The sequence below is a fragment of the Erpetoichthys calabaricus genome, chromosome 14 (assembly GCF_900747795.2).
Source record: "Erpetoichthys calabaricus chromosome 14, fErpCal1.3, whole genome shotgun sequence".
Lineage (NCBI taxonomy): Eukaryota > Metazoa > Chordata > Cladistia > Polypteriformes > Polypteridae > Erpetoichthys > Erpetoichthys calabaricus.
Window position 1 is genome coordinate 60,695,382 of NC_041407.2, and position 25,831 is coordinate 60,721,212.

Below are 25,831 nucleotides of genomic sequence, written 5' to 3' on the forward strand. Positions count from 1 at the left end.
TCTCGCTTTCAACATCAACTTCAAAAATTCTAAGTTGAACCATCGTAAGTAGGGGACTGACTACCTGTATTGACTGATAAGAGAGAACAGAAAACTGATTATACACACTTTCATTATACATTTCTTATTGTAGCATCTCAGCCAGGTTGAAGCCTTTTTTTTTTTTTTTTAATATATAAAGTGACTGTTGAATCCGACTGAGGGAAGGCGGAGTACAGCGCAGAGCAATGACAGCAGGGGCATGATAGACGCGGTAAGGGGGGGCGACACCCGGGACGGGAGAAGTGGGGGAGAGTGGTGAGTTGGAGAAGGAACTGAAAGGTTGTGTGGTGGGGTTACAAAGTCGGCGTTCTTATTTCTTGACTGTTCAAATAAACTTTTGTGAGACTTTACTACATCTGTTTTTTTTTTCTTCTCGAACCTGACGCGGAGGTTGCTACATTATTACTATAGTATGTTTTTTCTACCATTACTTAAAATAGTTTATTTTAATAACTATTACATACCTATGGCTGTGTGAAGCCTGTGTCCAAAGCACTGGAGTCTTGTCCAATTGTTAATTTTGATAGCCTTCTTGATGTTGGCCCCACTGTCCGTTGTGATGGCCACTTGCCTCTGCTCTGCAAGCCCCCAGGAATTGAGTGCCTCCAGCAAGCCTGCAGCAAGTAATTCGCCAGTGTGGTCATTTGGAAAATAGCTTGTTTGGAGGCAATAACTTTTCAATAGCCAGTCATCATTTATAAAATGAATCGTCAGGCTCAGATATGGCTCCACAGTGCGACTTGACCACACATCTGCTGTAGTTGAATAGTCGGTGACTGTAGCCACTTCTGCTTGTAATTTCCCTCTGTGTTCTCGGTATAAGTCGGGGATCGCCGTTTGGCTAAAGTACTTGCGACTTGGGATCACATATCTGGGATCCAGTGTCTTGATCATAGCCCTGAATCCGCCTTTCTCCACAGTACTTAACGGAACCATATCTTTGGCTGTATGGACTGTAATGGCGTTGGTTATCTCGATCCACCGCTTGCTTTTTTTGTCGTAGGCAGTACTTCTAGCAAACGTGTCTACAAGTGACATCTGACTTGAATGTCCCCTATGTTTTTCAGTTTTACCTGAGGACGTGGAGGGTGCCAATCTTAGTTCCATGCATTCATGGTACTCCAACGCATGTTTGCGGCTAAGGTGGTGCAGCAAATCGCTTGTGTTGCCGCCTCCGGCGACAACTTTAGCTTGACAGCATTTACAATAAATAGTTGTTTGGTCCACATCCGTCTTTTTAAAGCCAAAGTATCTCCAGACAACAGACACGGCTCCTTTCTTCGGCAAAAGTTCTTCTGTGTCATCATATTTAACTTTATCATCTGCTACAGCTTGAGTTTTACAATGTTCACCGTTCATTTTCACTGCGTAATACCTCCACTAACGCATGCGTGTTTAGCGGTGTAGCAGTGAAAAAGGTCCCCCCTTAAACAGTTTCCCGCTGCGCCAGGTTCCGAACATTGCTTAGCCTATTTTAACCGGTGTTGCGGTATGAGAAAAATCCATATCATAACAAAAATAAAAAACAGTTTTTGGTATGAACCGGTATACCGCCCAGCACTAATCAACACGTGCAGGAATTTTAACTTGAGACAAGTGGACACAATGTTCCCTGCTGCAGACAACAAGTGCTCTGATGGCAGAGAATCAGTAAAAATGTAAAGGAAAAATTTGGCCAGAAGAGCTCCAAATTGCCTCCAAGAGGAAAGTTCTCAGTCACATGAGTTCAATTATTGTGGACTATTTTCTTAATATCTCTGTGGGAAGCTGCCTTTTCACCTTCTTTTTAATAGAGATGTACATTAATAAGGACGATTCAACATATTTCTCTGTAAATGGGGACTTGGCCAAAGAAATTTACTGTGTTACCAACACTAATGATGAATCACTCTGACCCTGCAGTTATTATATGTGGCAACTTCAATCATGCAACTCGAACAAAAACTTCAAGTATGTGCTATGTTCTATTGAAGTAAACAGACTGGACCTGCTCTATTTAAATGTTAAACATGCATTTTAATATAAACCTGTGGCACCTTTTGGCAGATAGGACTATAGTCTGATCCATCTTATTGGCAACCAGTTACCAGTTTAATTTAAAAAGCACATTTAAAACAATGTTGACCAAAGTGCTATATGTTAAAATAAAGTAACTATAGTAGAACCCAGTTTATCCATGCCCCGATTTACCAAGGTTCTATATTATCCAAGACGAACCACTAAGTATAATACGCTACATTTTTGCATAATTCATTAAAGTTTTGCCAAGGGAAAAAAAAAAAAAAAAAAAAAAAAAAACCTTACTTTTAACCTCGACTGTACCAAGCAAACGGTCAAGGAGCTTGAGGCTGTGGGTGTGGGTGTGAATCACTAACACCAATCCGAATTGACCCTAGCTTATTCTCAGTGTTGTCAGAGATTGACCGTATACACATGTTCTACTGGTTTTTTTTCCCCTCATTTAGGATCTCTGAGCTCATGACAAACTGCACAGAAAATCCACAGAAGATCTTTCATACAGATGGTCTAAATGTCATCGAAACAGCACTTTGTAAATTGAACAGCAGGATGCTACACCTGACAAAATTACGATATGGAGACAACTGCAGAATATTGTACCTAAGGGTGGCTGCTGCAAAAGCTAACATGCCTTCAAGTTTTAGTAGAGTCCTTGGCACTACTAGGAGTGTCTGATAGAAGGACCCAAGTTGGACAGATTGAATATAAAGGTGTAAAAGGCTGGAAAGATGCTAACACATTTAGGCACTTCAAAACAAACAAAAGCACCTTAAACTCAACCTTATAACAGAACAAAATCCAATGAAGGGAGGTTAACACAGGAGAAATATGATCATGCTTACATGTGCCAGTCAAAAGTCTAGCCGCAGCATTTTGGACCACCTGCACATAAGGGAATGCTACAATAATTCCACTGTATGAATTACAGTAGTCCAATGGTAAAGAAATAAGGAATGAATTACCTGTCCAAGATTAGAAAGACAAAAAAGGGCTTGATCTTAGCCAACACACATAGTTGGAAAAAAAACTGACAAAATTATCCAACTTGGTTACTATTACACATCTTACCTACATTTCTAGCAGAGGGTTTAAAAGTAGGGATGCACCAATATGGGAATTTTGGGCCGATGATTATGTACTTATCTGCCGATGCCGATAAATGAGACTTGATCTGTCTGGACAAGAATTACAAAGTGAACATTTTTGTATAACAATTTTGCACACCACAATCAATCATTAAAAACAAATGATATCTGCCACATTTGGCTGGCTACCTGTTGGTTATATGGGAAACCGTTTTGCAGGTTGTTGCTTTAAATAACATTTCTCTTTCTTTTTTGATGGAACAAATACAACAAATTCAACAATAATCAAAAAAATTTTAAAAAATGGGAAAATGTACAATGACAATGAAATAAGCAATACTAAACAACAACTTTTGTAGATTATTTACAATCATTAAAATATCTTCTGCTCAACCACATTTGGCTAGCGATCTGATCCTTTGTTTTACAGTCTGCAGTATTACATAATACTTTTTTCTTTCTTTTTGATGGAATAAATCTAACCAATCTAAAATTAAAAAAAATAAAGAAAAGCGTACAATGGTAAAGAAATAACTTTCTGGAGGCTTATCATTCTTTTCTATTTTTTAAGCATGATGGGGAGGTTTTTCTTAATGAACAAGAGCATCTCTGCCTTGTCACAGGAAATTGTTTCTCTTTTCGTTGATCACATTAGAAGCCAAACTGAATAATCTCTCACTGTCCACGCTAGTACATGGGGCTGACAGGAACTTGCGTGCTGCTATGGCAAGGATAGGAAACTGACTCCAGTTGTTCCAGTATTTCAGTGGATTTTCATTCCTTGTGATTGGTGCTTCAGAAAGAAATCTCTGCACCTGCCGAGTAGCATGCATACACGTACAGCATTATATTCTGTGTCATCTTTCATATCTAAAAGATAGATCTGCATTTTGGCTTTTACCAGGGCTGTCAGATTAAGATTAGAATCCTTGCAATAAAAATAAGTACAGTATATGGCATTTGAATTGAATGCATGTGTACTGTATTTGCTGTTTTTTGAAACATTTTTGCTTTTCCCTGTAGATCATGATCTGCTTACAAGTTGATTATTGCTTAAGAGACTCGGGTGAAAACAGTGGCTTCCATGAATGTGATTGTGTTGCTTTTTGTGGGAGAGCCAAAGAGAAATAAGACACGCACCGCACTGGCACTTTCTAACAACAATGTTCAAAAGAAAAACAAAATTGTCAATGATTGCTCAGACAAAGTAAATGCAGTCATTTTTTTCCCCTTTTTTCCTAGAGGACTTTATATCCCTGTGTAATTTTTACAGTAAATAAACTGAAGTATTTGTGACCCTTTACGTGTTTTACGAATGAAACAAGCGTATTAAATATTACTGTGTGGTGGTTTTAAGTATTTTGTGTATTATAATCAATTATTTAGCAGACATTTTTCAAAATAAAAAAAAAAAAAACAAAAAAAAATGTAAAATGAGTTTAAGTGTTTATTTATTAAACTATTTAGTTAACACGCACCAAACAAACAAACAAAAAAAAAAGCATAGGCTATAGTTGGCTCTGTCGCTTGATGAAAACCAGCGGTCTTTAAAATGACTAACAACAATATTTTAAATAATTTAATGACTAACAACAATATGGGTTAACAATTCAGAAACATGTATAGGCTGATCCTAAAGTTATGTACAAAAACAGATCTGTAAAATCCCACAATAGTGTCCAGCATGTCTTAAGTACCATGAAGCCAAAGTTACTGCGAGGTAAAACCAACAACCGTTCTTTTGCATTCATTCAATTGTCGTATTTCTTGCCAAGATTTTTTATACATTCGAATTATGTTAGAATAGTAATATTCGATCCGACAGCCCTAGTTATTTACTTAAAACAATGTTGTAAAGATCTCCACAGAGCTTTTTTTTTTTTGTCATTTTGCCGTTTTCTCTTCAAGAATTTCATTGTACATTTCGAAGAGCGTGCATGCCACCTCATCATTTATCTTGGCCCTTTTCTGTTGTGGACAATCTGCAATTCGTTCGATGCAAGTTCAACCTGGGCTTGCCACATTTTGAGTGCCAGTGATTTTACATCTGCATCGAAATAGCTGTCTTTGTATCTCGAGTCTACAATAGTGGCAACAGAGTACATGGGTTCTATGTAAATCTCAATGAAACGATTCTTTACAGCCTCCAAGAGAGTGCTTTTACTGGTTTTGACTCCGAAGTCAGTATGAGCATTTATTTAGTTATTTTAAAGCATTAACTGAGGGAATAACGTTAGAAGCCAAGGCTTCAGACTGTCAAATCTCGTTAGTTGTTCAAATGAAGCAAGGAGTGTGATTATGTTCTCCATCAAACCCCACTGATTAGGCGTTAGAGTTGCAGGTAACTCAAAATTGGAGGCATAAGCCCCAAGGGCTCTTTTCTGCTCCAGCAAGCTTTTTAACATATAGAATGTGCAGTTCCATCTAGTCGAAATGTCTAGTTGAAGCATTTTCGGCTGCATACCAAGTTCAGTTTGTATAGTTTTGAGACGCGAGTTGGCTAATTGTGAATGCTTAAAATGACCGACTTTTTCTACCAATTGCTATCGTATCCGAGACGCTGCGCTGGGATAGTACGCCATCGTTCACGGCAAGCTGTAAAGTATGAGCCATACATGGCAAACTTGGGATCCCACATTCCTCCATAGCCTTTCCAACGTTGCGTGTGTTCTCGTAATACTACATGAACATCCTCTTTGGGTATTTTCCATGCTTCAAACATTTTTAAATGCCACAGAGAGCACAGCACCTGTGTATGATCCAGAGCCTTCTTGGGCATGCAAGATTGCTTTCTGCAATTCAAAACTTGCAGTCGATCCACTGAGCAGTTAAAACTAAGCATACTAATAGCACTCGTATCAGATGTCCATATCATTGGTAAAGCTTATGGCTGTGACATCTTCAGCAAGGAGTTTGTGCACATGACTTTCCACAATCTTATGTAACTCTGGAAGCGCTATGTCAGAAAAATAACGGTGACTGTATCTGGTAACGGGGCTCGAGATGCTCAAGCAGCCTTTGAAATTCCGTATCTTCTATAACAGAAAATAGCTGATTGTCCAGAGCAATAAATTCCATCACCTTTGCAGTAATTGTTTGAGCTTTAGGGTTATCTTTATGGAATTTCTTTGATTTTTCAAGTAACTGATCAACATGCTGAGCAACTGCAAATTTTTGATTTTGTGCGCAGTGGCGCAGGATTCTCCTCTTTTGCTCTGAGGAATTCTGTATATTTGTCAGGAAGGCGTGTCTTCAAGTGTAATTAAGTTGGTGGTATTGAAATTTTGCACTTTGGCCCCTCCATGTAAAACATTAGTCGAACAAGTGCTGCAAATGGCATATTTTATGTCGCTCTCACTTGCTTTGAAAAACTTCCACACCGCAGACATTTTTGCACAGTAGCCCAGCGTCACCTAAACATCTGGCACATCCGGAACACCATGAATGCGTCATCAATATCTGTTCGAATTATCGGTCAAATGGCGATAAAATTTTAACCCATTATCTGCCAATACAGATTTAAATAGGGATGCACGATGGTATCGGATTTGTAAGTATAGTGCTAGTGGACCAAGATTACAGTCTTAGGCACTACGGAGGTCAGAGAATCCAAATATCACAATCTCAGCTTTCTTTACATTAAAATCAAGAATATTTAAAACACAAGAATTGAACTCTTCTACACAATTTAAAAAGGGCTAAAGGGATTTATGTTTCAATGGTAAAAACATTTGTCATCAGCATAACAGTGGAAATAGATATCTTCTATTTAAAGAGATGCTAAGGGGACCTTTGGGGGATCCTTCAAGCCAGACAGGCAGAGAGGGAAGAGCAGTCCCCAAAGCATACAGAGATCTGCCTGTCAGATAGTACCTGAACCATGCAAGGGCAGTACCTTGAATGTCAATACCTTGCTCAAGATCATGGTCTACCATGACAGAACAGTGAGGAAGTGCAGTCAAGGCTAAAATTGCACTGAATGACTGCTTCCAAAGGACAGACTGGGGAAATGTGCAAGTCACATGGGAAAGATAAAGGACTCCATGTCAACACAAATGTTTATAATCTGTGATGTAGCAACTGCTGTACCCTCAAAAACTGTACAGTTTTCCAAACAAGTTAGAGAGCCCCTTGAATGAGAGGCCAGCATTCAATTCTGGTGAAAAAGTGTCTCTAAAAAGGACCAACAGAAAATTGCAAAGAAAAAGAATGAAAGAAGCTGAAACAGAAAACAAAACCCTAAAAAACATGTCTGAAATGGTCTGGACAATGAGATGGATTTTACCACTTTATTAAGTTAAACCATGTGGGAGTTTTATACCGATGTGATGCCACACAATCCCACACTGATATTCAAGTCTAGGCCCATTAGTCTTTTCATGCAATAAAACTGATTACTTTTGCAAGAAACTCAAATCTAACCATAATAGTGGTACAGTATTCAGCTATATAGTAGGCCCCCAGCTCTTGTGGAAGTCATGATTATCCTGGTCAAGGCCACCATATTCAATTCATCATTAATTTCTTTTTAGCATATGAAGATTACCTTTAGTCTCAATGCAAGTTAATATTTTTACTGAAATTAATCTTCAGTTATATCAGCAACAACAACAAGAAACAAAACCTGTCCATCATCAGAATTATAAAAGACAAAAAACATTACATACATTGAAGCCAGACAGGAAAATGTCCCTATTCAAAACACAATTGTCAACTTCTGTCAATCCAAAAACAAAAACCTTTTGAATATATATCCAGTAGGCAGATTTTACTACTAAATGTTGATGTTATGGTCATACTTCCACAGAGTTGGTGTTAACTTTTATTTTGCAAGATCAAACTAGCTTTGTTAAAGACAGGTCTTACTATGAAACCTTCAATGCAGGATTACTATATTATTACTAGAGGTAGGGGTTATATATAACTCCCAGTACTAATATCTGCTATACAAAGGAACACTCATAAAAAAACAACTTTATAGTTCATTATATTCAAACATAGGTTAACTATTGGTATTTGTATTTCTTTTGAATATCTTGCCATCACTATTCAGTTAACCCTCCTGTTCTTTATTAGCCTTTTATTGTTTGCCAAAAAACATTGCCTGGTTTATTTATGAATCTTCAGGGTTTTACCACCCCCCCGTCCTTTTTAGCAACTATGATGGAATAGATGAAGATATATATATTTTTTTTTACATATTAAAAAAAAAATTGCGATCCAAAACCAAATAACATTTTGCTTTCAATTTTACCCTTCATGCTGTGGAGCCTACACACATCAGAAATCATCTGTTAGATCTAGTCGTATCGAGCAGACTTGTTCTGGATGTGACAGCTTGTCAATAAGTATCTCGGATCATTGGGCCTTCTTTAATTCAACATAGTCCAAGACTATAAATGACGGGATAAATTAAATGTTTTGATGTTGCTTCTGAGTGTATGCTTTCATGAATCATATGGATAACTATTTTAATGCTAGGCTAAAAGAGTCAATTTCATAGGTCTCAGGTTGTTAAAATGTAACCGTAGTAAGAGCTTACAAAAAATTTCTAAAATTATGAAAAGAAAGCATCAGAACAAAAATAAGATTAAACCACTGATCATTGAACATAAATCCCAAAAAAGGTACTTTTAAAGTCACTAAACATAAGCTACTCAAAAGAACTGGATATTTGTCCCCAAATGCTCTGCAAACTTTTTTTTAAAAACTTATACTTTTTAAACTCCTGAATAAGTAATATGTCTAAATTATATAAATAGAATTTAGGAGGCAAAATATTAACTCTACCATGAAAAAGAATTCTAGACAAGCCCCTTTAAATAGTTAAATATGAATGAAAGATTTAGTCTAGAAAATGTATCGGTCAAGTTTTAGAACCAATTATAGCACTGAAATTGATTTAGTTATTGTTAAATCACTTAAGGCTTTAGGCTGATGAAAATTAAATACATTAAAAGATACAATAGAGCAGGGGTGTAAAACTCTGGTCCCTGCAGGAAGCAGAGGTGTCTGGGAATTATTCCTCATTTTAGTAACCAATTGGAACTGCTGCTTACATAATATACTTTGCCTTAAAATATAACAGGGCTTTCTTTTTAAGATTCAAATTTTTTTTTACTTTTAACAAGAAGTCAAACAGTGATCCAATGAATGATACCAAATGACCCAGATGCTCCTAACTTCATGACTAAACACATCTGCCTAGCATGAGGGGGTGGATGAGCAGTAATTTAAACTTAAAGAAAGCCAGAAATTCTAAATGGCTCTAGTGGAAAGTACAGTAATCTGCAGAAAAGACATGTAGGAAAAAATTGCCATTACCCTGTTTTGCCACGCATCTAGTGACACTCAAGACCCATTAAAGACATATCACACTCCAGTTCATTTTAACTCACTGCCATCATGGACTACTTCAATATTTAAAAAAGCCTATACAGTTGACCCTTGATATACGACAGGCCTGACACGCGAACAACTTGGTTTACGACCCAAATTTTTGTTTTGAATTATGACCAACGTCTTGCATTACAACCCGAACACGGTCACATGTATCCACTTGTGCAATTGTAAACAAACAGCCGAGAGAGTTCGTAAGTGTCAGTCGGAGCCCAGATACATGTGTTTGTGGATGTAATTTTGGTCAGTGCAGTGATTTATACAATTTATTTCAATAACTGCTAAGGAAGGAAGAGAAGGTAACAAAGGTAAAGAAAGCAATCACAATCGAAACGAAGAAGTGTGGAAATATGAGAGTGGCGTTCGTGTGACCAATCTCGCTAATATGTACAGCATTTTGAAATCCACCATCTCGACAATTTTACAAAGAAAGGAATTGTATAGCTCCTTCCAAACAATAACCACCTTCCATTTCATTCTCCTCCTCCCTTCCTGCAAGCCAAAGATGTCAACTTAAATGGTGAGTACAGTATGAAATTGTTTCTGGTAGGCTAGGCACTTTTTTTTTTTTTTTTTTTAATATAACTTTTAGGTTAGTACATTAGAAAATTTTTTGGTGTTCTTGGTAAATTATGCACTTTATACAACCCTTTTTTATTAAAAAAAGTTAAGTGTTGCTGTGGGAGGTTCGGAACACATTATGGGCATTTCCATTATTTCTTATGGGAAAAATAGTCTTTACTTAAAACCAACTTGAGTTACAACCAGCCCTCATGAACAAATTGAGTTCGCAAGTCAAGGGTCCACTGTACGTGGTAACTACGTGTGTAATTGGAAGAGCCCTTCATTCAATCACCAAAGGCTATACCATCAATTAAAGCTAGGGAATTCATCTCTTCAATGAAAGAAAGAAGCTCTCTGTGGGTCTGGAAGCTACTCTGCAAGACCCAAAACCCATTCTTCCAGTCTTGTCCTGTGTCAGTTTTTGTTACTGTGCCCTGAATGGGAAGATTAAGAAGCAGCAGTATAACATTTATTTCAAAAGCATGTGACTGAAACGGCTTTAACATATTCAGAGGGAAAAAAAAAAAAAAAAAAAAAAAAAAAAATAATGCAAAATTACATTATATAGATTAAAAAAAAAAATGCAGACATCTTTTCAGCAATTTATCCTTATTTGAGAGTTCTGCCACCTGTACTACTTGTTTAAGGCTAATTAAACATGACCAGGGAAAACAGGAAAACAAACAAGTGGTGACATGATAGAGCAAATAAATCTGCAGGGGTTCCAAGGCCATAAGCTCACTCCGCCCCAACTGGGCATTCTATAAAACAACTACTTTAGCACATTTTATAGTAGCACATTATTGTTATGTAGCACAGTCCCAAAAGATTGGATTTTCCACATTTGAACTAAATTGTTCAAAATTACTATAATTATCAATGGTAAAAGCAATAAACAGATCAAGTTATTTTTGTCATCTATACTTTCACATTGCAGGCAAAGCCAGGGAAAGGATTCAGGCGTAGCGGACTAAATATCAAATCCTACATTACCCAGTTTACAAAGGTGATATTTAAGAAACACACATTTTTCTGTCACCGCAGGATGCTGAGAAGTAGACTTGTGCTTGTGTTTTCACCCAACATGACTACTTTAATGTTCTTTAACAGGATTGTCAAAGCACCTACAGCTTTGCTCAAAATACAGCAGGAACAGTTCTAACCAAAAAGCAAGTACAGTAAAACCTTGGATTGCGAGTAACTTGGAATGCAAGTGTTTTGCAAGACGAGCTAAAATTGTTAATTTTAACTTGATAAACGAGGGAGGTCTTGCAATACGAGTAGTATGTATAGGCTTTGCCTGCTGGGCATCACATGATCACAACTGAACTGATGGTTCTCTCTCTGCGGGATTGTGGGTAATCGTCTCCCATTCTCTGTCTCAGTCGGTGTGCCTCACTTATATAAATCAACATCCATACAAGCATATGCTGTTTACTATAGCATTGTGACCACAAATAGTATATGAATAGTTTTGGGTTGTCATTATTTGTGAGGAAATTCGTTTGATATACGAGTGCTTTGGATTACAAGCACGTTTCCAGAATGAATTATGATCGCAATCCAAGGTTGCACTGTATCACATCAATTTTATCCAGCACTTATTCATTCCAAACTGATGCTTAAACGTATTTTAACTAGGTTTCAATTACAGAAAAATCTCATGCCTTCATGTATTTCACAATGCCTGCCTTTATACAGTATTATCCACATCACTCACACCAATCTTCTCAACCTGGCTAGAATAAAAACATAAGATTAAGTTCCAATTTTGGCATAGTATTTATTACTCCAAACAAGCTATGCTGCAACCTGGATAAAGTTAATGTAGATTGGCCCCAATTACCCTAGGCCGACCAGATGTTAGTCTTAAAATTCTACAGTTAATCTACAATGATTTACATTTCCCCCTTTTTGCCTTCCTGGAGTAGTTTGTTTCCAGCACTACCAGGTTACAACTAAAATACATTTTTCACATCTGGCAAAATGTTTACAATTTATCCTCAACTTCTAACTCGCAAACCAAGTACAAAATTAACACTGAACACTCTTGCCACTTTAAATAAATATTCCATATTTCTTATGATCTAAAAATTTAAAGCACAGTTTTCTCTGGTTTCAGAATGAATTAATTTTTTTTTTGGTTAAAAAGGTGGTATTGAGAAGAAAGCCGGGTCGTTATAAAATTGAACTAGGCATATCAGTTTCAGCAAACAGACAGGAGTGCCGCCTCCTATTAATCACTCTGATAATTGCAACTCAGCATCAGCTGCTCACTTTGCTAGCATCCAAAACGTGCCAAGCAATTCAAAAACCATCAGTAAGCAACAAGCCAAACAAAGGCAACAAGTAAGCCCATTTCACAAACAAAGGCCTTTTTGAAATGAAAACAATGACTACTACATACCAAACTATTACAGCTAAATCTGTACAAATGTAAAACACAAACTATTAGACACTGTTGACCAGAGATTAAATGCTGATTAACATTTTAGATAGAGGTTGCATTTTGCTGTAGAACTGTCTTGTAATCCTCTGAAGCTGAGCTATTTTAAGAGGCTCTAAGATTCGTATAACCTATGCACTCAAAAGCCACAAAGCCAGCCTAATTACTACTTTGCATTTCAGTCAAATGTGCACATATTGTACATAGTGTGCATCATAAACTAACTGAAGTAAAAAAAAAAAAAAAAAAAAAAAAAACTGCCTTTGAACTTTTCTGCAATAATTACATGCTTTATTATTAATAGTTAGGTGTAACCAACTATTAACTTTTTATATGGATGAGTACAAGGAATAGGATTGGGTTCCGCAAACCTAGATATCCTTTTGTAAACGGTTAGTCTTTGTTTCCTCTAGCCAGTGTCATACACGGACATGCACATTCTCTTTTCTTTAATAAAAGTTTTATTGGGCTTATACACTTCAATAAATTGTAACGTTTCAGTCAAATACAACGCCAATCATATCTACACGTTTTGAAAACATAGCAAAGGCTTAGGACAATGGAATCCATAGTATCTTTCAGGAGATGCCACAGGAGTATGGAGTTCTGGCGTGCTGACAAATTCCATAAGGAATTAAGACAACTCTGCTGCAAGGACTTGTGGGTTTCCAAAAAACAAGGGTGTAGCTTAAATCTCGTGTCTCCCATTTAGGACTATATGGATGCATTAAAAGTCTTGAAGAATACCAAACTTAAATCTGAAGGTAAGGATACTTCAATTAGGTTGTGTTAAGGCAGACATTAAATCATAGATTTCAAGTTACTTGATTGACCCATTTTAAAATTTTTTTGTCTTTACATTAAGCTCCTGTATAACCAGACACATGGAACGGTTATTTCTTATATTGAACTGTTAACTTTGGTAGTTTAATAATTAAACTACAGACCACAGGAGTGAATGTTTTTTTTTGTTTTTTTTTGTTTTTTTTTTATTAACATTCTGTAGGTCTTATTGTTCAGTGACCATAAAAATCTAGATAAAATGCATACTTAATAAAATGCAAACAAAAATATTTACCCATTATACATATAGTGCTGGGTGGTATGACCAAAATTCTAGATCACTGTATTTTTCAAAATTATACTGGTTTCACAGTATCAGATGGTATTTCCCCCTCCCCCCTCCCCAAGTGATAGTTTTCAAGGGGGTGGCACTAATGAAGAGAAGGAATCACACTGCATGACACATGCAGTCAAAATATACAGTTTTAAATTGAACAAAGTTTGCAAACAACTTAAAATTTTGACAACATATTTTCAACCATCCAACAAGGCATTTAGACTTAGTAAAATACCCAGAGGTGCTTGTCAAAAGTTGTATTGCACTGAACATGTCTTAGAAAAGGAATAGTAAATATTTTTTGTAAATCAACTACACTTTGTTAATGTTAATCTGTCCACCGACACGTTAACGTGACTTTTTAAAACACCTTTACTATCATTAAAACTAATAAATAACAAAAATAGTGCAACTTCCGGTAATAACACTTACTTCTAAGACTTCAAGCCCAGGTGCATTACACAGTATTCACCAAATTAAAATAAAACAAGTGCAACTTGGTGGTGATGACATCTTCAACTGAACCATCATTATGGCAAACTGCATTAATATGGACCTTGCTCCAAGCTAAGCTATATACATAAATAACAAAACTGTAACTTGCATTTATAATGTTATTTGTGGTATAGCCCTACAGAAGCGTATTAGGGCCAAGGTGAAGAGAGGGGAAAAAAAAAAAAAAGTCGAGAATAAAGTCAACATTTCCACTTTATTCTCATAGTTTACTTTGTCATTAAAGTAGAATGTCGTAAACTAAACTTCATCCTAAAAATCAATGTTTAATTTACTAGATTTTCTCAAACCCTGTAATAAGTTAATGCAGCACATTAAATGCTTTGTGTTGTGTTCCCCGACCCAGTTGTTAATCGCTACGCACTTCTAACACAGACTTCTCTGCACTAAGAGGAGGCGCAAGCAGCGATCGTAGCACAGAATACGTTCACTTCATGATATTCCTGCTCTCCGAAAATTTAGAATGGTAAGATAAATACTTAATATCATTTTCATGATGAAATGCATTAAAGCAGGTATTAAACATGCACGGCAGTGTGGCGGTAGTGCTGCTTCCTCACAGTAAGGGGTCCCCAGGTGTACGTTCAGTGTAGAGAACTTTATGGCAGGTGTGACGAGGCTCCAAAAAACAGGTTTAACTTAAAAATTTGTAAATATTGGGTTCGTGACCTGGTGGTCGGAGACACGAACATAGAATTCAATGGATGTTCTTCTGAACGGGCTCTCTTTATTGCATGCGTGCTGTCGGTCTGACGTACCAAACCCCAGTTCCTATCCTTCCTTTTTCTTTCTCCACATAACCAATCACCACACGATAAACATATTTGTGAAATTAAAACCAGTTATAAACTTAGACCACGGAATGTTCAGAACTTTAAAAAAAAAAAAAAATCTTCGTTATACATGTTTATGCCATCCATTCAGGGTTGCGCCCATTCCAGCAAGCATTGTGTGCGAGGCAGGAACAAATCCTGAACAGCACATTGGAAGGTGAATACAAGCAATATATACACTAGCAGGGTCAATATAGCATAACAAAACCCCACATCCTACAAGACTTTGGGGGGGTGAAACAAGCATGCCAAGTAAACCCACCAGAAAAACATGCAAATTCAAGGCAGGGAACACCCAGGACCCGCCTGCTGCGACGTAGCAGTGCACCCTCCACGCCACCGTGCCCCCACATGATTAATACATGATCTCATTTTCATGATGAAATGCATTAAAGCAAGTATTTATCTTAGCATCCTAAATGTTCAGGGAGCAGGAATATCATGAAATTAATGCATTCTGTGTGGTCATTGCTGTCTGTGCCTGCTCAGTGCAAGAGGAAGTCCGTTTAAGAAGTGCATACATTTAAAATGGCTCGGGGAACACTAAAACACAAAGCATTTAATGTACTACATAACTTATGACAGAGTTTGAAAAAAATCTAGTAAATTAAATATTTTAAGATGAAGTTTAATTTATGATGTTCTACTTTAATGACAAATTACGAGAATAAATTCAACATGTCAAACTATTACACAGTACCCAGGTACATTACACAGTATTGAAAAAAATAAAACAAGTACAACTTGGCTTGCAGTATTACCCAGTAGTATAGAAACAGTATTCACACATTTGAACATAATGTTCCACATCTGACCTTTTAAAACCAAAGTATCTCCAGACAACAGACACGGCTCCATTTTTCGGCAAAAGTTCTTCTGTGTCATGTTTAGGGAATCCATTCGTGGACATTTTTCATTCCCGGGAATTAAACTGCTATAATTCCCGGGAAAAAGGGAACGGCTAAGCTTGCATATATAGCGTGTAAAAATCGATCAAGAAATAACAGTTATAGTTGAAAATAATTAAGGTGGCGCCATTGCTGCAGCTTGCACTTCAAACAGCTTTGAACAGCAACTTGAAATAGCAATGCATTAGTCTGTTGCATCCGCATTATCTGTGCCAAGAAACTTGCCATCACAGAATAGATGACAAGAAACTGGATGCATCAGTAAAAGCTGAAATGGCCGGGTTTCAGAGCAACGGCAAGCGCGGGCGTTGTTTAGAACAAGTGTATCAGTATCTGATGATTGTGCCGCCTACTTCAGTGGAGGCAGAGCGTGTTTTCTAAGTGGTTGGCGTACTTCTGCACAAAGATGCGCTCTTGCATGGACGACCACACGCTGGGTACGTTAATAATAATTCATTTATATAGCACTTTTCTCAGTACTCTAAGCACTATCCACACAGTGAGGAACCGGGAAGCGAACCCACAATCTGCCACAGTCTCCTTACTGCAGAGCAGCAGCACTACTGCTGCGCCACCTGTGAGGACATTGTGCTTTCTACGCTCTTATTACCGCAACTAAAGATAAACGTACTTGTATGACAGCATGAACTGCTTGTAGATAAGGTTAATGTTTTATTTGTGTCAACATATTGCAGTAGTTTTATTAAAAATAAGTGTCGCTTGTTCTAAAACCGTTCACTGTGTCATCCCCGGGCGCCCGGGATTCCCGAATTCCCGGGAATGGATTCCCTTATGTTACAGCTTCAGTTTCAGAATGTCCTCTGTCCATTTTCACCGTTCAATACCTCCACTAACACATGCATGATTAGTGGTGCAGCAGTGAAAAAGGTCCCCCCACCAAACAGATTCCCGCTGCGCCACTTTCCGAACATTGTTTAGGCTATTTAAACCGGTGTTGCGGTATAAGAAAAATCCATATCATAACAAAAATAAACGTTTTTTGGTATGAACCAGTATACCGCCCAGGACTAACATACAGCATAAAAAATAAAATGCTCTTCAGCAAGGCCCTTAAACTTCAATTGCTCTGTCCTGGGTAGTACATTAATCTGCATCCAACCTGCAGGGAAAAACCTGGGGGTTGGTGGCAGAATTGGCACTCTAGCCACCAAAAATAAAGTTCATACTGTTCCACTCCATCTGAACTAGTGTGGTGCGGAGGTGTCATGGTTTGTCATGTGGTGGGTGCGGCAATGTGTTGTATCAGTGCGTGCTCCTAACCCCTCACACAATCACTTGATACTGGCAATTAAACACTGCTTAAATGTAAATATACATATTTTAAAATTATTAAATTTCACTAAAGCTGTTTGCCGTTAAAATATTTACTACATTTATACAGGTTTTTTTCCTTCAGTGTATCTTCAAAGACATTCATAATTCTTGGTGTAATTATAAATATATATAAAATGATTGGAGTAAAAACTATTTACTTTAGTTATAAACATACTAAAAGCAAAAAAAAATAAATAACCACAATTTTCGTGGTTATATATGTGACTAAATAAAATTGTGGGGTGCACATTAATTGATTAATTCAAATTTTTGAAACCTGAATAGCATGGTGGGGAATTACAATTTTTTTTTTTTTTTTTTTTTTAATTTTATGATGAAAGCAGCTATTCCATTAATTGGCTGAATTAATTTCTGTGCACCCAATTTTATTTAGGTCACATAACCACAAAAATTGTGGTTAAAGAAAAATATTTTGCTTTTTAGTGCATTTATAAGTAAATAGTTTTACTTAAAAAAATAAATAAATTACTTTCTAGTTTGTGTATTTAGCAAGTGATTTTTCTTTAATCATTTTTCATGAACAATAAAGCTTCTTTAAAAGTATTACATAATATATCTTTCAGAACTATTTAATACTAAAAAATAATATTTTGGTCTCTATTTGTCTGTTCAGGCTGTTATGGGATTAGCAATTGGTTGCTGCAAAAAAAAAAAAAAAAAAAAAAAAAAAAAAACCATTGCTGACAGAATGTCAAGCCTACATCAATACTTCCTCACTGTGATCAAGGCTACTCCTTCGCAAGAGTAAACAAGTTGGCATGCATATTTACCCACTCCAATCAACGGATGAGGTAAGTGGAGCCAATCAGATGAGTCTGTCACTTGTATGCTCCTATATTTCACTATATTCCCTCTCCATTATTGTGTGTGCATAACCATTGATTACGGCAAAATTTGTTATGCAATTGCATCGGTTTTGATAGATTATTGTATTGTCATCAATACTGAACACTTATGCAAAATTTAAAGAAATTTGCTTTGCCAAAAATAGGTTTAAAATCAGTTGCAAGATTTGACCCAGACAAACAGACAGAGGAGTCAAGTTAAATAAAATCGTTTAATAAGGATTACCATTCTAATTATGTAGTACTTGTTTCTTACCAAAATTTGCACTGTATGACACAGCAACAAAAATAACATCTTTTATATTAAGACAACCCTATTTACTAGGCAGCAATTTCAAATTCATCTTTTCTTGTTCCAATTAAAAGTGAAGGCTGCTACACTTAAACATCTTGCTGTCCAAACCCCATGTCGTTTTCATTTAAAAGGACAAAATAAAAAGGCAAGAAAAGCTACCTTAAACTCGGATCACCTCCAATTCCTTTTTCTTAACTTATTATTACTCCATTTAAAAAAAAAACAAAAAAAAAACAAAATGCTAATATTCCAATCATCTATCGTTCTTCGATAAAACAACTTTCTGTTTACACTGCAGGAAGAGTGCTGCAAAAAAGACTGCTCAAGTAGCCGTTGCTCTGGGACCTTGCATAAAGTAGCACTACAACAAAGTCACCATCTGACTTATCTTTGATGTAAACAGAAACCCTCCACAGACTATGCTCATTCAGACTGGAGGTCTTTGGAATGGTGTCCATCATTAGACAAACACTTTGATGCAAAGAAATCCAAGAGTTTAGCCGACACTATGCCTTCAACAAAAAGGGGGGGGGGGGGGGGGACATTTCAGATAAACACTGGAATTTAATGAGGACAATCAATCTTTTCTTCCCACACACTAGCAATATGCTTGCTACCAAATGAACTAAAGTATAACCAATAGCCCTCAAACCAATAACATCAAAAACAGCTTTATGAACTAATTACTGAACAGGACTAAGGTTATGACAATGCATAGCCTACACGAAAGTACTGTTAAAACCGAACAGTCTTGGTCTAAATATATGTTGACTGTTCCCTAAACAAACCAGATAAAAAGGGTGGATATGGTGCAACAGGTCAGACAAGATCTTCAAAGATTTACTTTTTAATCTGAAAGTAGATGGACTGAAGCCACAGAGGAAAACGTGTTGTAGCAATGTAAATCTCTGTTCCATCTAACCTCGGTAACATTTCTGTAAAACATGGAAATATGCGTAAGGGAATCCAGTCCTCCTTTGATTAGAATGGTGCAGCCATCGCAAATCAATTTTATTTGTCAATGTACAGACATTTAAAAGAATGGATGTTTGGCAACAGTAAGCAGAGCAGTCTTTTCCTATATGCTACAAGGCTGTAAGGTCTTTTGCTTGGTTTCCCTCTCTGGTGTGGGCACATACAGTGCCAATCATTACTAGGCCAGGGTTTTTACACCCTTTCAAAATCTTGAGAGAAAAAAAAAAAAAAAAGCTGCTTTGAATACACTACTCCACAGGCAGAGGATCTGTTCTATATAGGCAGGCAAAACTGAATATTAACTTTAATTTTACATAAAAGAAATGTTTCAAGCACCTTTCAAAGAACAGTAAATACTTTAGTAACTGCACAAAGGCAACTCTTTAAAATGATTTTACATGCTACCAACTTAACACTGCATCCAGAATGTGAAGTAGATACCACTTGTTCCTTGTAATTAGATATTCACATTAATCACCACTATCGGAGGCTGGCTGATTAATATAAAATGCATTGTGCATTTAATATTTCAAGATCTTTTCAAAAGCAGATATTGAAGAAAACATTACACAAATTATACTCTACTTTGTGGATGGCTATATTGAGCTAAAGTCTAATTTTAACTCGGCTCAGCAGCAGATCTGTCTCAAATAAGAGACTAGGTTTTCTAGATTAGGAAGGGTTCTGAGGCCAAACTATTCTAACACATTGTCATTAACCAGAAACAAGAAAATGTGAGCATATTTAAAAGACTAAGCATGTGATGGGCATGTCCTAATAGATTAATATTCTTTATCTCTTCCTACTTCTATGTTATGTGCCTGGCTAGACACTCCATATAGCTCAGTCATGCAGCTCCTCCCTACTCACACTTTTCCTTCAAATCAATTTTACTCGATACATCCATCCTTGCTTTGGCCTCCCTCCCTTTCTCTTCCCTGTACTTCCATTTTCATCACTCTTTCTTCCACATATGCATTCTCTCTCCTCAGGTCCATAACATTTCAGCCTACTTTCCTGCACACTTTTGTTATACCTCATTTTCTTCATTTCTTATTCTGCACATTTTTGTAACTCCACACATCCATTAACATTCTCACTTCTGCCACATCCAATTTCTCCTGTGGTCCCTTTGCTGCCCACATGTCTCCGCTCCATATTTGCTGGTCTTCCCCATATCTTAAGAATCCTGCCTTTAATCCTCAGCTTTAATTCTTCAATTGTGTAATCAATATTTCCAATACCATCTTCCAGTTGGTGAGAAAAAAAACGAATATGTGAAATCACTCCATAGTACTCCATAGTGCTACATAGTACAGGGAAGCACAAGGTGACTGCCAAGTCACCTACAGCATGCATCAAACCAAATGAGAGTAACATAGGAAAAAGAATTTAACCAACAAAAACATTCCCCTACACAGGCTGCAATGTTAAAGCCATGTATATAAGTAGCAGGAAGTGTGAAGTAAATACCCAACCATACTTAACAAGAAAGGTAGCCGTCAACTAGTAAAACAGAAGTCAATCTTAATCATCCGGTTTAAAAGAAGAAAAAAAAAAAAAAACAGCACACAAAATGTAAGTGTGTAAAAAGTACTAGCAGTTTGATATTCAGAGAGGGATGTAACTCAATTTGTTCCACAGGAAATAAATGTATAACCACATCTTGACAGTGGAGAACCTAAAAAGCAACAACAAAGAAAACAAAAAATACACTCTGATGTTAAACAAGCACCTTTAAGCTGCTATTTATATATATATAAAAAAAATTCACCCTATAACAAAACCCCAAAAATAAGAAACACATACTTCTATTTCATCTAACAATCTATTTCCTAAACTTATTTATCCCACCATAACAAGGATGTGGTCAGGACAAAGCAGGAACAACTCCTAGAGAGGAACCAAGACCACTGCAGGATACATACCCACTAATTCATACTAGATCAATGTGGAATTACTATTCAATCTAAAACATGTAGAACAGGCATGTCAAACTCACTACCATTGGTGGGCCACTTCGACTGCCATACATGCGTCAGCGGGCCACACTGTAACAAATACTATTATACTACTAGGCTCACCCGCCTTTTAAGGCGACCGACTTATCCCCAATTTGTGTGCGCTCCATGTGTACATCAGGCATGTAAGTGTAGGGAATGAGAACATCAAAGTGCCCATTCATAACATCTCCCGAAAACCTAAGTTTTTAACCCCTCGAGTGCCTGTCCAAACTTGGGAGTGTAGGACTCCATAATAATATACTTGAAATTCATAGGGGAACAACTCTCCCGCTGCCATTAGCTCAGAAATGGTACCATAAGTTTGAGACTTTGACATTTCAGTGAGATACTGAAGCTCACTTGTATAAGAGATTCCTGACGGATTCATTGTAAATGGCTGAAACCTTGACCAATTACTTAAAACATGTTGTACAATGTCAGCCTGAATCTGTACCGCTAAAGATGAGTTTCATGCACTAAATAAGCTATTGATGAGAATAAGCAAGCACCATCTCCCCTGATATTTACTACGTGGTAAGGCATTTGTACTCCAACATTAATTATTTCCAGACACATAATTTTGTCTATTTTTCCAGCGCATCGTGCACAAAAGCAAGGGAACAATGGGAGCACCAGAACTCTGCTCACATCGCGTCGCTTCGTACCGCAAGCCGCAAGTAGTAAGTCTGTGATAAGCGGAATACCGCTACGCTTTGCGCTCACGGGACGGAAGGACAATCCCGACCGCTTTTATATAGTGTCTTGATGATTGTACAAAGTTACTGTAGCTTTCTTTCCAATACTGAAAACTTTAAACACTTAAATTGCTTTTCTTTCAACTTTATTTCCATACGGTCTCCATACAACAGTGTAGAATTAGAGTCTTAGCTAGGTCCTTATTATATTAATTATATTCATTGCTTATATAGGAGCCTTACAGTGAGAGATTTATTTCTTTTGTCCCGACACTTGGCATCTCTTGCTAGTAACCAGTTCGTCAATATCAGGCTTGAATTCTTGTGCAGCTGCAACTTTAATGAGGGATGAAAGGTGCTTGACGGTAAGTCTTGAGCAATGTGGGGTTTTGGTAGCTTTCATTAACGAAAACAATTGCTCACAAAGGTAAGTGCTTCCGAACGTTGACAGTACTCTCGATGCCAACTTACGGATCTGCACATACGAGGGTGGCAGGTAAGCATACAAGCCTGGCACTCCAACTTTGTTGTATTTTGCCTTCAGAATAGAATCTGACTGCACTTCAATCAATTCCATTTGGATATTCTCAGGTGCATTCTCAACGTTGTAAGAGAACAGCGCAATGCCCTGTTTGTGTGAACTGAAATCACAAAAATGCTCACTGAATTCATTGCTCAGTAATTCAAGTTGGAAAACAAATCCTCCAAAATTCAAATTTTACTTTAATAAGTTTACTTCAAAGTTTACATTGTAAAATAAGCCGATATGCAAAAAGCCACCTGACCTACAATAATTTTACAAACTCAAAATCACAAAAATATGTTAACAACTCACCAACTTCTCGCATCCACTTCAGATCTTCTGCTGTAGTCTGCACTAACTGTTCGTTACAATACTAGCATAAAATTACATGAAACTAGAGCAAAAAAAAAAAACGTGAAAATATGCGGGCTATTACTACTCGTGATGGTCAGTTCTTCCCAGTGGCCAGTCTCAGCAACCCAGACAGTAGTGTAGACTTCGCAGGGGCGGCTCTAGGCTCGCCCTATTTACTTGTTCCTGACCATTAAAGGTGGAAGAGGCTTGGGTAACAACACTTTCCACAAAACTCCTTACTTCAAAATTTTTCCTAACAGTCTCAGCCTGAATGCTTAGAAGGCTCAGAGGACAAGTATTTACACAATAAATGGGCTGAGAGGAATATGCAACTCAAAAGTATAAAATGCTCCATAAAATGACACAGATTTGGACCTACTGGTTCAAACCATATCAAACAACAATTGAGTAATCAATTGCTTCATGTGTTTGTATTCGGAACCGGTCATGCAGAAAGTAACTTACTTTGGAAACACTGGACCAAGAATGGGACTAAACCTAATTATAGGAACTCCAGTTCCTCAGAGAAGGCATTACAAAAATAACAAAAAAGCCAACACAAAAAAACATTTCAATGACTTGCAACAAAATACAATAATTAATGACAATGAATGCAAAACACAAAAAGACCAGTACTACACACAAAGTAAGGACTAGCTAGACAGAGTTAGAAGAGAATGAAGTTACTCGAGAACTGAAAATATCAGAACTGTGGATATCCAGACAAAAGCCGAGGGATTTATTGAAGTTGCCCTGAATTGTTCTATTGCAATATAAACAATCAGTAGTCTACCTTAAAAAAAAAATTTATATAAAGGAATGCAGACATAGAATGAAACCAGACAAAGCTCAAATGAACATGGAAAGAACATACAGACAGTAACCCTGTGGCACTACACCCAAGACAAAAATCAACCTGGACAGGACACACATGCACCTCCATTGATAGGAGGACAAGCTGGGGTCGCTGGTTAACCCAACACTCACGACTATGGAATATGAAAGGAGAACCCAAGTAAAGCAAAAACTGGATAACACATGAAAACTACACACAGACAGCACCACAAGCAGGAATTCAAACCCAGAAAACTAGAAATGTAGAGGGGCAGTAGGAGATTTTCTTTAGAGTTTTCAAAGAGCTCTTCAGCACACTCCCTCTAAAAGAGGTATAAAGTAAAAGTCAGGAGTATATGAATAAAATAACTAAACAAATCCTGGGAAATGTTAACCTTTGTAGTCAACAGTCCTTAGAAAAGGGAAAGGTCACCAGAACATTGCATATTCAAGTAGAGGCACATTCAGCATTGAATGGAGAGGGGAAGTATTAGTGATACTATATTACCTTTAGTATATAAACACCACTTTGTGTTTCAAGAACATAACGTATAAGTGGATGTTCATCATGAAAAGCATTTGTCAGCAAGCAGGTGCTGCAAGAGATTTGTATAGCATGGTAACACACAAAATGTGCTGTAACTCGTGCAGCAGTTTACATTAACATTTGAAACTTGCGGCTGATGTATGCACAGAACCTGTTGAAATGAGATCTGAAAGGTTTATTTATTACGAGACAAGCATGGACTAACGGGATGCCCACGTGTAACTCTAAACAGTAATACATGGAAGACAAGTAAAGCAAGAAATGGCAACTTAATCAATAAAATGAGTGGGCATACTCAACTTGGAAAAGGTATCAAGTATTTCACCGAAATGGCATTGTCGCTTTAAAAACTTACTTACTGTACCTTGGGTAAAACCGCCTAAACGTTGTTAACATGACTGAACAGGGATTCGATATGAAGTGGCCGTCACAAAGTAAAGACTGGCATGTGCCAGCGTCCTGACAGGGTATACAACACATAATCGGTACTTAACACGAATGCTGCCCGAGATGAGAAACAACCCCCTAAACGTACGTTTGCTGCTGTAGCAGCGGCGGCGGCGGCGGCGACATCTCACCAATTCGTTTCATTAATGAAGGCGGATCAACATCACCCCAAAAAATAAATAAATAAAGAGGGTGACGCGTCTGGGGTTTAGTCAAGGGACTGAAGACCACATGCAGTCCCGTCAGTGAACAGCAACAAGTAGACTGGCCCCCATGTCCAGCTGTAAAGCAGAATAGCCAAACGGCGGCTCATACACTAAGCAAGCGAACTTCGGGGTCTCAAGAAAACCTTACACTGGTCCTCGGCCCAACCACGTCGAAGTGTACCGCGTTTCCCGTCCGGAAAACCCGCTGAGACAACGGCGTCGGACACCCAGACGCTAATAGACAGCTTGTGCTTTGGCTCCGTTTCACCCACCCCGTAGCTCGCGTCGGCTTTCTCCCTAAACATCAGACGGTTAAAGCTACTGAAGTTCGTGTATACACAGCGGTTGTTAACTTACTCCTGTGCTTGCTTCCTCCCCATGACTGTTTGGCGAGGCTGGGACTCCGAATGATAGCCCTCCCTGCAGATTTTAGCGCGTCCATGCTAACAGATCCAAAAAGAGAGTGGGAGATTAAAAGGCAAAGTAATCAAGAGCAGCGAAATCTCCAGTCACCGCGCTCCCACTACTCTCCCACAAACTTTTCTTGTCCGTCGTCCACACTCCCTCCCGCCCCGGAGTCGGCGGATTATCACGTCCGGCGCCGCGGGGTGGTGTTATATATGTAAATATACGGGGAACGTGCCCGGCGTAGTCTCTTCCTTTTAAAGCAGCAGTCGCTTTGTAAATCAGACTAGGCGATGTGCCTGCGAAAGCTTGCATATAAATAGGAAACAAAAATCGATTTGGAATTAAAAAGAACAAATGTATTTTAAATAATCCGTAAAGCGTTTTCCGAAAAGCATCTAAATCCGAACTCTTCGT

The 25,831-nt window shown here is 37.6% G+C and overlaps 1 protein-coding gene across 2 annotated transcripts in view; it reads right to left on the reverse strand.

The window, feature by feature from the left end:
* Positions 1-25,615, reverse strand: part of ldlrap1b (low density lipoprotein receptor adaptor protein 1b) — a 77,921-nt gene extending 52,306 nt beyond the window's left edge. The window contains exon 1 of one of the 2 annotated variants that reach the window (XM_051918749.1): positions 25,367-25,615. In XM_051918749.1, coding sequence (XP_051774709.1) covers positions 25,367-25,451 — 85 coding nt within the window. In that variant the 5' untranslated portion in view covers positions 25,452-25,615. The remainder of the gene's footprint in view (positions 1-25,366) is intronic. The other variant, XM_051918748.1, reaches the window with a different exon arrangement.
* Between the last annotated feature and the right edge of the window lie 216 nt (positions 25,616-25,831).